At 44.4% G+C, this 15,308-nt stretch overlaps 1 protein-coding gene across 8 annotated transcripts in view; it reads left to right on the top strand.

Annotated features, from left to right (window-relative positions):
• The window catches only part of GNB1 (G protein subunit beta 1), a 60,183-nt gene extending 46,800 nt beyond the window's left edge, over positions 1-13,383 (top strand). For 3 of the 8 annotated variants that reach the window (XM_072977633.2, XM_072977636.2, XM_078379433.1), the window contains exons 5-11: positions 2,413-2,476; positions 3,216-3,378; positions 5,647-5,713; positions 7,098-7,299; positions 7,519-7,735; positions 10,383-10,500; positions 11,594-13,383. In XM_072977633.2, coding sequence (XP_072833734.1) covers positions 2,413-2,476; positions 3,216-3,378; positions 5,647-5,713; positions 7,098-7,299; positions 7,519-7,735; positions 10,383-10,489 — 820 coding nt within the window. In that variant the 3' untranslated portion in view covers positions 10,490-10,500; positions 11,594-13,383. Of the gene's footprint in view, positions 1-2,412; positions 2,477-3,215; positions 3,379-5,646; positions 5,714-7,097; positions 7,300-7,518; positions 7,736-10,382; positions 10,502-11,453 lie in introns of those variants that run through there. The other 5 variants (XM_072977635.2, XM_078379435.1, XM_072977634.2 and 2 more) reach the window with 3 other exon arrangements.
• Positions 13,384-15,308: the final 1,925 nt, after the last annotated feature.

Here is a 15,308-nt window from a genome sequence, read left to right as displayed (position 1 = left end):
TTATAAACTTGAAAGATGGAAGGGTGGGAGAGTTAAAAGAACCTAAGGAAAGAATAATGGGTAAGGCAGCAGTAACAAAGTATGATGATCAATTATGATGTTGTAGCTGCAATTCACAAGTTGGGGGAGTGCATGCAAGTGGCTGCTGTCTTTTACTTTCCAGCAGAGATACATCCTCAACATTTATCTGGAGCCTCATTGAAAATGTCGCACATTTGTGAATGTGCATGTGTGTGTACATCAGTGTTTTTTAATCTAAGTCAGTGGTTCCCAACCTTGGGTCCCCAGATGTTCTTGGACTGCAACTCCTAGAAGCCTTTACCACCAGCTGTGCTGGCCCATATTTCGGTGAGTTGCAGCCCAAGAACATCTGGGGACCCAAGGTTGGGAACCACTGATCTAGGTAGCAGAAATGTGACAATACCTGGTATCTGGTTAACTTCTTTGTGTGACCAGAGACAAGGTTTGGAAGTACTCTTAACTTTCTTTGATGGAGGAAAGATTTATTTTCTTCTTCTACTGAGTGAAGGGAAGAACAAGTTTTCAGTTACTTCATAGGAAGTTTCCTAATTCCAGAACCCTGCGCTAGCTAGCATCAAGAGTATTGTGCAAGACTGAGAACTAATGTTAGTCCTTGTTCTCCTCTGTTGGCAGCAGAACTGGGAGGCGTTCTTCAAAATATTATTGTTCCATTCTTCTGTGAGGGGAAAAATACAGTTGTGGCCCTACAGGAATTCAGGAGAACTAAAGATAGAATAAAGATTTAGTGACTCTTCTGAAATTGTTTTCAAATGTCCTTTCTGAGTCCCTAACACTTCTAGCTGCTCAAAGATGCAGACTTTCTAGTGAACAGGGAGAATATAGATTTATCATTTGCTGCCACAATTTGTCTTCTCATAATAGTTCATATAAATATTGGGCCCCCCCCCCCCCGTCCTTTTATTTAAATTTTATTGATTTGCCTGCTCAGAGCAAATAGTGATAGAATCAGTCAAACTCTGTTGGGAATGCTTTTAATGAAGGCAATCTTACTAATTCAGTTGAGCTTGGTTATGCAAGTAAAATAATCTGCAGTACTCTTAAGCATTTTACTGAACCCTCAATACAGTATTTGTATCATTCAGAATAGAAAAGATCTGGGAGGGTAGGGTGTGAAAGTTGTTGTTGCTTAGTCGTTAAGTCATGTCCAACTCTTTGTGACCTCATGGACCAGAGGCCACCAGGCCCTTTTGTCTTCCACTGCCTCCCAGAATTTGGTCAAATTCATGTTGGTAGCTTCGATGACCCTGTCCGGTTTGAAAGTGGAAGTTAGTTAATTTTCAGTTGGATTTTGTTTATGGTGAGCACAGTCCTTCAGTATTCCTTGTTCTGGAAGAGTTGAGTAGCTCAGTTCAGGCAATCCCTGCCTGATATAATAAGCTAGTCTTTGCACAGTTTTTATATTTCCTCACTCAGCCCCATGGTTTACAATTCCCTTGCAAATACATGTGTTTTTGGTAGCTGTTTACTGTAGCTCCCACTTCATATGTAATGAGTGGGAAGCTAGGATAACTGGTTTCCTTGTGTTTTTTTTTTTTAATAAATCATTTGCATGATGCTGGAACAGGAAAGGAGTTCCGTATGAGAGGATTGTCCAAATCCAGTCTGTGAGGATGGAGGTCTTGACACCATTCGATAAATAGGCAGATTTGAGCAGATCACTGTCCCAGTTTCCCCTCAGGATTTGTTTGTTAGTTTGTTGAAAATATTTTTACTCCTGCCTTTTTCCTAAAAACAACCCAAGGCGGCTTACATTGTTGGAAAACAATATTTGAAGCTAAAAACAATGGGTATAAAAAGACAGCTTACATCATTAAAAGACATTAAAGCGAATCATGATTAATATACACATATTAAAAAGGAACAAACAAATACCACTCTGAGCAATAGTAAACACAAGCAATACTAAAAACACAGTCCAAGTGGTAATGCATAACAATCCATTTATAAACCCTATTCAGGCAGCCATTCACTCAGGGAAAGCCTGCTTGAAGAGAAAGGTCTTTGCCTGCTTGTGGAAGGACAGCAAAGGGGACCAGCCTGGCATCCAGTGGGAGGGAGTTCCAGAGTCTAGGAGCAGCAATACAGAAGGCTCTTTCTTGTGTCCCCACCAAATGCACCTGGGAAGGTGGTGGGACCAAGAGATGGCCTTCCCTGATAACCTCTTAACACCTGAGCAGGCTAAAAAGGTTGTGTGGACAAGATTCTGATAAAGGCAATGAAGCATTTTGCACGCCTAGTGTGCTCCGCAAACAAAGCTATAGTGTGCAAACCGCTCCTGATGAAGAACAGAAGCTCTTTGCTGAAGGTTGGGATTTGTCTTCCTGCATTTCTGATGGACGTGTTGTTCACCTTTGTGCCACTTCCCTCCAGGCTTCTCGTTAGTGCATCACAGGACGGCAAGTTGATCATCTGGGACAGCTATACCACAAACAAGGTAAAGGCAATAAGGAGGGTTCAGCTGCTTAATTCTAACTTGGCTGGAAGGAGCTGGGGAGGGGAAACCAGCAAAAGGGAAACTTTATAAAAGAGTTGTTTGGATGCAGTATTCTTTCGCTTTGTTACAAGGGGTGTCATTTGGAGGAACAGGGTGGGGTTGAAATTTGGCTGGGTGTTTTTTTTTCTTTTCCCTCATAAAGCCGAGCGAGGCTAAGTCTTGCTTCTGGTTTGAACTTCTGTAGTGAGAAACTAGCCCAGATACATAGCTTGAGACAAGACTTTGCATCTTGGCTGTATTTGCACATGACAGAGATCCAGATTCTAAAGAGGTGGGTGTAACATGCAGAAGGGCTTAGCGTCCACCTGTGTAAAACACCTCTTGGAATTAAAAGTCACGGTTTCAGAATTGGAAGTTGTGTAAATGGGTGAGAGACGGAGAAATGGAATACAGGCACGAATGGGGAGGTGGTTTTTGGTCGGTAAATATTACGGAGAGCTGCCCAAGTGAAAGCAGAAGAAAGTAGAAAAGCTTTTCATTGCTGCCGATGTCTCAGTCCCTACGCAGTGTCTGATGCATCAGTGTGGAGAAACACATGGACGCTCCATGATGGCTTGCGGCCCTGCAGATCAGGGGTTTGCGCGATTCCTCTTCTCTCCCTGTTGGCCCCACAGTAGGGCCGTTTCAGGCCAGAAGCTGGACACAATGGCTCACTGACCAGCCTCCCTTCTGATTCTAGGTCCACGCCATTCCTCTGCGCTCCTCTTGGGTCATGACCTGTGCATATGCTCCCTCTGGAAACTACGTGGCCTGTGGTGGCCTGGATAACATTTGCTCCATTTACAACCTGAAAACACGCGAAGGCAACGTGCGTGTTAGCCGCGAATTGGCCGGCCACACAGGTGAGTGCAGTTTCGTGCCATTAAGCACAGGGCGTCTCCCATTCTGTGATTTCTTGGGGAGGGGGGAAGTTTCGGGATGTTTGGTCCAGGAACACAGGTGTTCCATCGCACGCATACAAATAGCCTTTGATGCTAGATGATTTGCATAGGAACACAAGTGGTCCATCAGTTTTTCTGTTGGTATGCGTGTCATAGTGGGCGTGGAAGAAAACTTAGGCTATTCTTCGCTGTATCAAAGGTAAATGTTATGAGATCAACATAAGCGTGAACATGGGGTTTTTCTTTTTAGGCCAATAACATGATCAAATTGTGGTTCTTTTTTTAAAAAATTGGCCAGAAAACCTGAGTGTTTCTTCTACCAGTTTTTAAATCAATAGTATGTGATTCATCTGATCAGAGTTGCTGAAGCACTCATCAAAGGTTAAGGCTGCTATAGATTTTAAGGAGTTGTGCATATAGAACAATCTGGTCCAATTCTACGGCATCCACACTCTAGAGTTACTTTGCTTAATCATGGCTTTCCCACCAGGAGTCGTGAGAATCATAATTTGTTGAGAGGGCCTAAAAAGGGATCTGCTAGAAATTTGTGTCCTACAGCTGGCCTGTGATTTCCAGAAGTGTCTAGAAAATGGAGCAGTTGTTGAATCACCTTGAAAGACCAAAGAATGAAGGAAATGAGCCGGTCTTGCAGATTCGTTGGGCCCACTGGCCTTGATGTAAGACTTAGCACAGCCCTCGGATTGGAGAGCAAGTAGCCGGGGGGGGGCGTTGTGTTCCTCAGGGCGCCCTCGTTGTCAACAGGGGAGCACCATCGTGTGGGCTTCAGAGCTTCTGAAAGCTCCCATTTGCTCCTGAGATGGGTTGCAATATATCCAGTGAGCTACACCAGGTTGCCCCATTTCTCCCTAGAACCAGGCTGCATCCTCGGCAGGGTCTTTATGCTTCTGTAAAAGGATCAGATTTCTAGGTGTGCCCAAGTGCAGAAAACCTCTTCCTCCAGAGGGGACCAGCTTGGCTCCGGAAAAACCTTTCAACAATTCTTAAGAGGAGACCTTAGGGGGGCCCTGTGTCGTGCTGGCTCTCGCGGCTGCCAGGCCTCCCTGATACAGACTAAAGGGAGCCTTCTATGAACGGCGCGCAGAGGGGAACTGAGGTTACTCAGCAGTGAAGAGTTATTTATAGCCCAGTAAGTCGAAAATGTTCATAACTCCCAGGTAATGAAGAGCAGATGTGTTAAGCCACCTTCAGAGTTGTGCATTTGGGGGGGGGTGTGCACCCACACCTAATCTGGCTTTTGAGCAAGCCCGTAAGAAGTGCATGCTCCTGTAGGTATTGAAGCTCCATTAAAACTGACCTTTTCTTGTGGCCATAATGGTGGGAGATGTTCCACAAGGAAAGTGTTCTTTTCTGCCTTATGAGGCAGAAAAGTGGAGCTGTGTGTGTCTTTTTGTTTTCTTTTTTTAGTAGAGGGATGGTGTTTCTTTTGAAGCAATTCGAGGTAAATTTCCTGCTAGGGTCATTGCATCTTTGCATAGCACAGAGGCTGGAAAGAGATAGTTAGCAAGACATTGCCACAAAGACTGTGAGGGGTGTGACTCAGAAGATTCTTGGAAAATATTCTTGCTTAGGTAGGCAAATCTTGGGGTTGGCCTTTATGGATGCAAATAGAGGGCGATGCAACTAGATCTGTGCTTCTGGTGAACAAGTTAGCTGTGTGGCCCACCGGGGACACCTTTTATAAAGCAAACAGAACCATCATCTGCTAAACTCATAATCTCTGGTGCTGGTGAATCGGTCTGTTACAATATCCATAGACTACGGAGCTGGTTGAGAATGCTGGGAATGAGGAAGAACGGGCTGGTTTGCCTTAGCCAAGCCGTGTGGCCTTCATTCTGTATCGTAAATTGTGAAATGACTTTGAAGCAGGATTATGGTATTATAGTCTGCAAATGCACATTTCCTGAAATGTACAGAGACAGAGGACATCCCTTTGGTCTGGTCTACACCTCCGTCTAGCTTAGGGGTGACCCACCTGTGCAGGTCCCATCAGCCCTTGCCAGCAGAATCAGCACTGAGGAATGCTGGAAGTGGAAGTCCAGAAAGCATTGAGAAAGCCACCAGTTACCCCCATCCCCACCCCATCTAGCTGTTGAAGACAGCAGTTGATAATGAAGACTGTAAGCATGGAAAGTAAATATGGAACTGTAGGTATTCACAAAGTCTATTGTGTGACCTATGTCTCTCTCTTCTTCCTCTTCCTTTCAATAGGCTATTTGTCATGTTGCCGTTTTGTGGACGATAATCAAATCGTGACCAGCTCTGGAGATACAACTTGGTAAGGAGCAGAGCGACAGCACCTTGTTCTTAAATAGAATTAAGGAAATCTTTTTGCTAATGTTGTGACTGTCTAAATCTGTGTTGGGTGAGATCCTGTGCATAAGAGTATTCCTTGGTGGCTAAATGAGGTTGCAGCATTTCCCGTCTCAACAGCTGGATAGCTCAGTGGCTTAGGCATCTGGTCGTGGAACCAGGGGTTGGGAGTTCGATTCCCCACTAGGCCTCCTTGTCAGGGGCTGAACTTGATGATCCACAAGGTCCCTTCCAGCTCTGCACTTCTAAGGTTAAGGAGCACCTAAGCTTGGTCTGTACTTCCAGAAGTCGTAGACTCTTCCACATATGACTGCTTACCGATCATACTGTAGGGCTTCCTTCAAGTGGGGAATGAGAGGTTCTAGTCTAGATGCGTCCTCAGGTTTTGCAGTATTTCCCTTTAGGAAAATCCAGAATCAACTTTAAGATGCAATGGACCGTACTGGAGACCTTAATCCCACAAACCTTTCCTTTCCACCCACACTGTTTTCATCTGCATGTCTGAATGTGAAACAGAGGATTAATGACAAGGAAATTGTGTTGCTCCTCAAAAGACTGCTGCTGTTTTGTGTAAGGAAGAAAAACAACAGTGTCTTCTGACCTCATAAATATTAAGGTGTTTGTTATGACTCAATCTGGAGTCCGCTTCATCGTATGCAGCAAAGTATTAGCTTTCCTGTCTGCCGTTGACGTTTTCACTGAGGTAATGCACCAGTTGGCCGTAAGACCGCGCATTGGCTCGGAAGCCAAGAGATGGCAGAACATTCTTGCAACCTTAATTATAATAATGACAGGTGCATTTATCGCCAATTGTACGTGAAGTTGCTGCTGTTCTCTTGTAAAATGCAACTCCGGCAAATAAGCATATTATTTCTGGGCTGTTAATGGATAAGCTTTAACTAGGGAGACAGGAGAGATTTGGCATAGATTTTTTTAAAAAAACTTCCTGGTGTTTGAACCAGGGAGGTGATGCTAATAGAACTTAAAACAGAGCATCAAATCTAGATCTGTCTGTGTCCATCCCAGATCAGTCGGATTTGCTATAATAATACAAACTGGAAATTTGCATAAAGATCAGTTTTGAATATCAGTCTGCCTTGGGTTTATCTGGAGGGCTGAAGTGGGTACCACAGTTGGTGAGCAAGAAGTTAAATGGGAATATTTTTCTGAATTTTGCCTTTGCCGTGAATTTATTAGGTTTAGATCTCATCTTAGGGCGGGTCTACAGGTTGTCCACCGCTGGCATCAGGTGTTTTATAAACGCTCTTCTCTTTTCTCATGATTTCTTTCTCAAATGTTTTTGGTCATTTTTCGTTTAAAAAAATTAAATTGCACCCTTTTCCTGCCAGCGCCCTTTGGGACATAGAAACAGGCCAACAAACAACCACCTTTACCGGCCACACCGGGGATGTCATGAGCTTGTCCCTTGCTCCCGATTCCAAGTGTTTTGTTTCTGGTGCCTGTGATGCCTCTGCGAAGCTGTGGGACGTTCGAGAAGGGATGTGCCGGCAGACCTTCACCGGCCACGAGTCAGACATCAATGCCATCTGTGTACGTAACTCTTCTTGTGGGGAGACGGGGGTGTTTTTTTTTAAAAAAAGAATGAATCTGTGTTCCTCCACCATGGAGGATGCCTGGCCGTTCTAGAGATGATTTTCTCACCAGAGAAGGAAATAGCTTCCCAGTTGCCCTTGAGGTCTGTGGTGGGCTGGGTCCCGTCTTTCTCTGTGCGATAGCACCCATGTATGTGTGCTTGTTGTTTCCCTCCAGTTCTTCCCCAACGGCAATGCCTTTGCCACCGGCTCCGATGATGCCACCTGCCGGCTTTTTGATCTCCGTGCCGACCAGGAGCTGATGGTTTATTCCCATGACAACATCATCTGTGGCATCACCTCTGTAGCTTTCTCCAAGAGCGGGCGCCTCCTCCTCGCCGGCTACGACGACTTCAACTGCAATGTGTGGGACACACTCAAAGCGGACAGAGCAGGTACGCTTTTAGCAGCGTTTGGGCTAAAAATAGTACGTGCGTGTGTGTGCACACCAAGCAAGCAAACAATAAGAGCTCAAAGGGAGGATGGAGCACAACAAGCAGAGCTTGTTATGCGTGTGCGTGTGAATTTTGGAAGGCGGAGGCCTTAAGTCCAGGAACAGCATCCCCAGCTCTCTCCAGCTTTCATCAGACCTTGCCCCCATCACCTTCTACATACACAGCACCCATAGTACTATGTGCTGTGTCTCAAAAGGACGTATACCTCTTACACATGGGAGCAGCAACCAGCAATAAACACGGACTTCAGGTGTTAGTTTTGCATAATTTAAACTACTGCTGCATTTTCTTTGCTTCCTTGGTTTTTTTTTAATATTGTTCTCTGAAACGTTACTTGCCCCATAAAGACAAATCTAGATGCTAGATAGGTTTTTTTTTTAACATGATAGCCCCAGCTGACATATGAAGAGTTACAGTCTCCGAAGAGTTGCAACTGTGTGATTTCGGCCAGTGGTTGAGCTTGGCTTTCAAGTTATTTTTCATTTCTCTAGCCTGCGCTTCAGTTACTGAGCGTGGGAGTGGAGGTGTTGCACTTCAGGCCTTGATTAAATATATCTTACGTATCTTGGGAGAGGGCATGGAAAAGCAGCCGTACTCCTGTTAAGGAAAAGGGCGTGCTTTTAACTCTTTAAGAGGGTGGGCATAAGGAACCAATATCTTACAGTACATAGCCGTGTTTGCATAGTATAGTGCTCCATTATTTCTTCTTCCTGGCGACCAGTCTTAGATAGACTTGTTTGCCATCTTTTTATTGGAGAAGCGATTTACCTGTGCTCGCCTGTTCTGTTTTCAACCCACGGCAGGCCACTTAGATGTAGTTGGGTTGCCTGTTTAATCTTAATTAGGTGAAATATCCTCAGGATGATTCAGGCAAGGAGCTCATCGTAAAGTCTGCACCTACATTCTTAAACCTGGTCTATATTTCTTTGGGCATTACACCAGGGGCTGTTATGGAAATGTTAAGCAACAATTTGTCGCTGTTCATTTTATGGCCTAAAGTAAAGACAACGACAGTGTTTTGACAATGTATTCGCGAAAGACTGACTGCCATATTTTGATGTGAGCTTTCGTGGATGTGTCCGCAAAAGCTCACATTAAAATACAGCTGGGACGGGTGGGGTCTGAGTCATTGCAAAAAAACAAACCCAAGTTGGAGTCACTGGTTTGACTTAAGTCCGACTTGACCGCAAGTCCTTCAATTCAAGTTCTCCCCCCCCCCCCCAAATCCTTGCGAACAGGTAAAGCAGAGGTGGCATCTTCATGAACCTCTTAACTCATTTCATGGGGAGGGGATAGTAAGTGCACAATTGCAGTCTTGTTTTGTTAAATCAGAACGCAAAAGCCATTCCTTGTACAAAATCAGCCGCATGCATTCCATTCAAGGACGGCTGCAGAAGGTGGATTAAGTTTGAGTCGTCCTGAGTTGAAAAGAAAATTGACGGCTTGCCCACTATATCGCCAGAACCAGACCTCTTTTGGTCACTAATAATTTCCTAGCTCCAGGATTTCCTGAGTAGGCGTTAGCGTACCGTGTTCAAAGGTAACACTGTATTCTTCCTCTCATTCATTGTAAACACATCAGCCATTGACTCTTCATGTGTACGGGGGGGGGGGAGAGAAACCCTGCCACATCATTGGACTTGATTTTGTGGCACCAGCAGAAATGTCCTGAGGTACTAAACAGCTCCTTGGGCTTCTGGGCTTCGATAGCTCCTCAGGTGGTACAGGAATATCTCTCCTTGCAGCCCAGGTGCTGCGGACTCAACCTGGAACCTTCCTTCACCTTTGCATAGCTCTGGCAGCTTGTTCACCAAAGCAGTATTTCAGTCACAACAGGCATTTTCATATGGAAAGTCTCAGGTGATGTTGTTGAAAGGTTTGGCCCAGACAGGATTGCTAGTCATGCTGAGATTTTTAAACCTACTCAATGCAACCCTCCTACAACATATGTGGATGGCTGAATTGGCTGGATATTCAATGTGTCCAGTGCCTAATAGTTGACTGACTGCCACCGTTTCATCATCATCACCTTAGACCTGTAGATCTGGAAGAGGGACCCAATGGATCATCAAATCCAGTCCCTGTCAAAGAGGCCTTGTGGGACATCAGACTCCCAACCTCTGGCTCCACAGCTGGAGATTGAAACCACAGAGCTTGTTCAGCCCAGGGCTCTCGTGGATGTATCTCTGGAGCTTCACAGTCGGAGAACTCTTGCATTATAAATCGAATAAATAAATAATCCAGGACAGGTCTGATAAGTAACGAGAGTTGTTCCCGCAAGGACGCCTCTTTCCCTCGCCAACATGTACACGTGGGGAGGCTTGTTGCAAACTCATTGAGCCGCTTTAATGCTTAAGGACTTCTAGCCTTAGAGCAACGGAGGGAGCCTGCTTAAAATATGCATCCCATGGCATCACTTCCAAAGAAGAACCTAAACTATAGAAGCCCAGTCAACAACCCACGAAGCCGAGAGTTGGGTTTACACTGTGGTTCTTACGCCACACAATCATGATACTTGGATACCTGTCACATCTGAAGTTTGTGTTTCTCCCATCTCTCTCTCCCTCTCTCCCTCTTCAATTTCTAGGTGTCCTCGCTGGCCATGATAACCGCGTCAGTTGCTTAGGCGTAACTGATGATGGCATGGCAGTGGCAACAGGATCCTGGGATAGCTTCCTCAAGATCTGGAACTAAAGTCTCTCTAGGTATTTTTTTTTAAATAAAAAAGGCGGGTGGGGTGGAAAGATGTGCATGTATTTCTGTGTCCCTTGATTAAAGAAAAACCCTAGTTAGCAACGGCATGGAGCGGGACAGGGAAATTGACACCTAGCCAGGAATAGTGAGGGCCAGTGAAGGGGACACTGTTTTTAACCGCATCCCTGTATAGTGGGGGTTGGGTGTTCAGAGGTCTCTCATCCACAGCCAGTGCCTCTCCGTAAACTTGCATGATTTGGATGTAGGGTTAAAGGCTCTTGAGGGATGTTAGTTCTCTTGGTTATATAGATCCTCCAGCATCAGAGGCCGTATACCTTTTTGGCACCTCTGGGGGGGCAATGCAAGAAAATAGGATGTCGACAAAATGGATCCATCAGGTTTTAGATCTCATCCAGAAGGGTTGCAATTCATGTTCCTCGGCTTAAGCCCAGTTGTAGCCCCAAACGGAATAGATCGCATCCGTGGAGCCTGATCAATTAACACACATTGTGTTGATTCAGTGGGTGGGACAATTTACACCATTCAATATTCATGCCACACTGATGGCCTTGCCCTGTCTTGCTCCCCCACCTTTAACATACTTTGGTTCTTGTGTTTGATGCAGCACCAGCTCGGTGTCCACCCTAAAAAAATTAATCCACATCAGCCATTCCACATCGCTATCTCCTTGCAGAGAGCTTCTCAAGGCTTCTCCTGTATTGATCTTTGAGAGCATTTCAGGTCGCAGTACCAAGTCTCATCCTGTCTTGAGACTGATCTTTGACAGGCAATGGAGTGACTGATGGATTTGCTATCTCGAGAATTGGGGGCGGAGGGCATAGTAGGACCACTGTTACCCAGGTTAGCCATAACTAAGGAGGAGGGAAATGAGCATTAAAAGTTGGCAGCGCATCACAATGGTCTTAAGGCTTAACAAAACCCTCCTGTGTGTTTTCTGTGTTAGAATAGCAGTGGAGTCCACACTGACTGGAAGACTTTCCCAACAATTGAAAGTTTGAAATAATGTATTGAATCCAACTGTACTAACTCGGACATCCCCGCCTCTCCTTCCCCCCCACCCCGCTTCCTACCCACCCACCAAAGGGCGAGATCATTCACGTCTCCTGTTGCCGAACTGAAGAGCACAATTTTCTCTAGAAGAAGAAATTCCGCCATTATATACAAAAAAAATAGCAAAAGAAGTTAAAATTGTGCGATCCTTTTGGGACCACTTTTCGTCTAGAAAACTAAAGAAAAAAACCACACTTGTTGTAAGCATGTCCAGACAAAAAAATAATAATAACAAAAGAGAAAAAAAAAACATTATGAAGCATACAACATTTAACTTTCACTGTAGTTTAAAAATTGCAAACCATTGATCTGGTTTTACTGACTTTATGAGTTGGGGGTGGGAGGGCCTTGTTTTAATCTCACTTTCAAACTTCGAAGTCGTGTTTGTAGCAGGATTGATAGCTACGTTTTGTCCATATTTCCATTTCTATTTTCTTTCTTTTCTATTCTTTTTTTTTTAAAAAACGCAATTTGCTTTTTCAGTCAATTGTTGAGCCAAGACAAGGGAGTCCAAGCCCAGTCACCTCTGGGATTGTTAATGCTGTAAATTTAGTCCCTAGATTCTTTTTATTATTATTATTATTATTATTATTATTATTATTTCAGTCTTAGTGTCACAAATGGTTGCACAAATATTGCATATATAGGATAATGTTAGGAAGTAAGATAACCAAGCACACGCTGTACATGATATTGAATGTTTGTTTAAGAAAAAAAATCTTTCACCTTTTATGGGTAACAAAATGCAAACTTTAGGTTTTTTTTCTCCCCCTCCACCCCACCTCACAATAATTGTGATCCATTTATTTGCATAGTTTGGAATTTTTGATGGCCCCAATGGAGGGCCATTCATAGCCTAACACTACCCCATAATCTCAACCAACAAGCAAGATTCTCTCGGGGTTTGGGAGGGTGGGGGGTGGAGGTAGGTCGGAAAAGAGACCCTTGTCCAGCGCTTGGCTATTCCATCGATTCTTTGTGTATGAAAAACAATGTATAAAATCAATGTTTTTTTGAAAATAATGATCTTCAAACTTTCTAAGTTAAAAAAAAACATGAACAATGGAAAGAGAAAAATTGTTTTGGTTTGCCATACTGGGTTGGATTACTCTTTAGAATCGCATGCTGTAGAAATGCTAAGGTGCATATAAGACTTATGCGTCCTTCTCTGTGTTTTCTTTCAAGAAATAACCTCTTCATTTAAAAAAAAAGAACGAAAGAAAGCTGTAACCATTGCTAATCTCATTTATTGTTGCTACCCTGTGCATAACCAGGAAAAAAAAAAAAACAAGGAGGAATGAAAAGTTGCCAAGCTATGCACATTTCGGAGTAGTGCTGTAAAGAAGCTATCCTTAATTTTCGAGAAAGACAAAAAAAAAGGAACCGCCTGTTCAAATAAACATTGATGGTTTGATCCATGGGAGTGGGAAAGGGGTGGGGAATAACACTTTGAAAATTCCCAGTAGGCGGCTGGCTTGTTATCCAATGAGCCATGCTAAACAGATTAGTTGTTGTTTTTTTCATAACCCAACAGGCCTTCCCTGGCTTTGTCTTTTGGAAATTGAAAAGGCAGGTGGGGTGGGGAGATGAACCCTTAAGACCGTTCAAGATGGCAAATCATATTGGGTCAAAACTTTGGTCCCCTTTATCCGCCGTATCAGAATGTCTTCTTTGCTGCGGGCAATGGCTTTTAATGGATTTGGGGATATATATATATTCTCTCTCTCTCTCTCTCTTTGCAAGATCCTGTACAAAAATGTGCTGTAATTGTGCGTTTTTAGGCCTGGAATTGGCATTTTGGAAAATTTAAAAGAAAAACTCCCCCCCCCCCCCAAAAAAAAACCCACCCACCCTCCCTCCCCCTCATGGGATTCTTCTCCGTAGAGCTTTCTCCGCATCCTTGTATCCTTCACTTTTGTATTTAATTTTAAAGTCAGTGTACTTCAAGAAAGCTGGATGCAAGATAGATACTATATTAAAATGTACTGTTATTTAAGATGTAATAAAGCAGTTTGACATGAATCAGCTCTGGCCCCTGGGTGTTCTTTGAAGTTGACGCTGGGAGGGGTGGGGGGCAGATTGACTCTGGAGCTGTGGGGATGATTTTAAAGCCAAAGGCTGTGCGTTGGCCCTCAGGGGTTGGCTGGGATGGGCCGTTAGGGTCTTGGGAGCCTGCCGTCCACAGGCCTGGCTACTAAGACCCCTCTCCTTGCAGCCGACCCCATGCTGAACATCACCTCCCCTTGTTCTTGCATTCCCTATTAGGTCAGCCCATTCGTCCCACAAAAAGAACATCACATCAGTGTTGTGGTTGCCGTGTGCCGTCAAGTCACTTTTGGTGACCCCATGAATAAGTGATGTCTACAATGTCCTTGCCTCAACCGCCCTGATCAGTTCTTGCAAACTCAAGCCAGTGGCTTCCTTTGGGGAGTCGGTCCATCTCGTACATGGTCTTTTTCTTTTTCCTCCTGCCCTTCTTGTCTTTTCCAGAGAGCCCTGTTACCTTTCAAAAGCAGATTTCCATATTCTGCATCCACCTATGGGGGGCAGTCATTGAGAAGCTTGTTGAAACCAGCTTTGTGTTAAGGCTTAATTCATGGTTATTGGAGAGCTTGGGCCCCGTTTTGAGGACGAGGACACGTTTTAGCCTTGTTGCCCCACCCCAAAGTGGTTGACTTCAATATATGCTCTTAGATCTTTCATGACTTCCTTTCTCTAGGAGAGTATATCTAAATTGAGAGACTCAATTCAGAGGTTACAATCCAATTACTCAATTCAAAGTAGGTTTGCAGGTCTTGTTAACCCAAAGGTACAAGTTCCAAAATTGTACGTTATACCTCAGCAGACGATTAGGTTGAGTATAGTTGTGTGAATTTAAGCGCAGTCGCTACTGAGTACGAGCTAATTGGGGGTGTTGAAGAATAGCTAAAACATGCTCAATGGTCTTTTGTGAACATCCATAGACAACTGGAGTTATAGAGAGGTGGGCAGCCCACCTTCTACTACCATGATTTGTGGGGGACTTTTTCATCTCGAGATCTACAATTATTATTGCCTACTTGTTAACAACCCGAGGTATTAATTGTGTAATTCTGGCCAGCACATCTAATGTTGAAAGACCTCTGAGAGTTTTTGCCCAAGAATCTTTTGGAGAACCCAAGATTGAAGACCACTGAAGTAGACAATCCAGGATCTTGGGTTCTTATCCAGCAACTGGGAACCCCGAGAAAGTCTGTGGAAGAGCCTCAGGTTCTGTGAGTCCAGTGGGGGGGGGAATGGTTATAATTGGGAACTTGCGTTTTTAAAATGTGCATCTATTTGCATTTTTTTTCCTGGAGAGGGTGAGGCATGGGGCTTTCATCAAAGGGATTGATGAAATCCCCCCCGAAAGGGTGAGAAACCATTGGCTTTGATGAGTGCCAGAGAACCCATCCATTCGGAGGACAACCGTCCGTTTCTGAATCGTACCCAGGAACCCTATTCCTCTGATCGTTCCAAACCACTGATATTGAGGATCTGAAGCGAAGAGGAGCCGTTTCCACCAGAGGACCAGATTGAGAGTCTAAGAAGGATGGATTAAGCTCCAGGGTCTCAGTTTCCTACACTTGTCCTCGGTGGACAAAGAGTGGTGGGTTTCTCTGTTCCTTGGTAGTTAGTGATAGAAGACTAGGGCTTTTCGTTAAGCGTGCATGACAGATGGGAAAGAAGGCCCTGACATCTACCACACTGGACTGGCGTGACCCACCGC

The sequence above is a fragment of the Pogona vitticeps genome, chromosome 7 (assembly GCF_051106095.1).
Source record: "Pogona vitticeps strain Pit_001003342236 chromosome 7, PviZW2.1, whole genome shotgun sequence".
In the NCBI taxonomy this organism is placed as follows: domain Eukaryota; kingdom Metazoa; phylum Chordata; class Lepidosauria; order Squamata; family Agamidae; genus Pogona; species Pogona vitticeps.
This window is presented reverse-complemented; position numbering and strand designations above follow the sequence as displayed.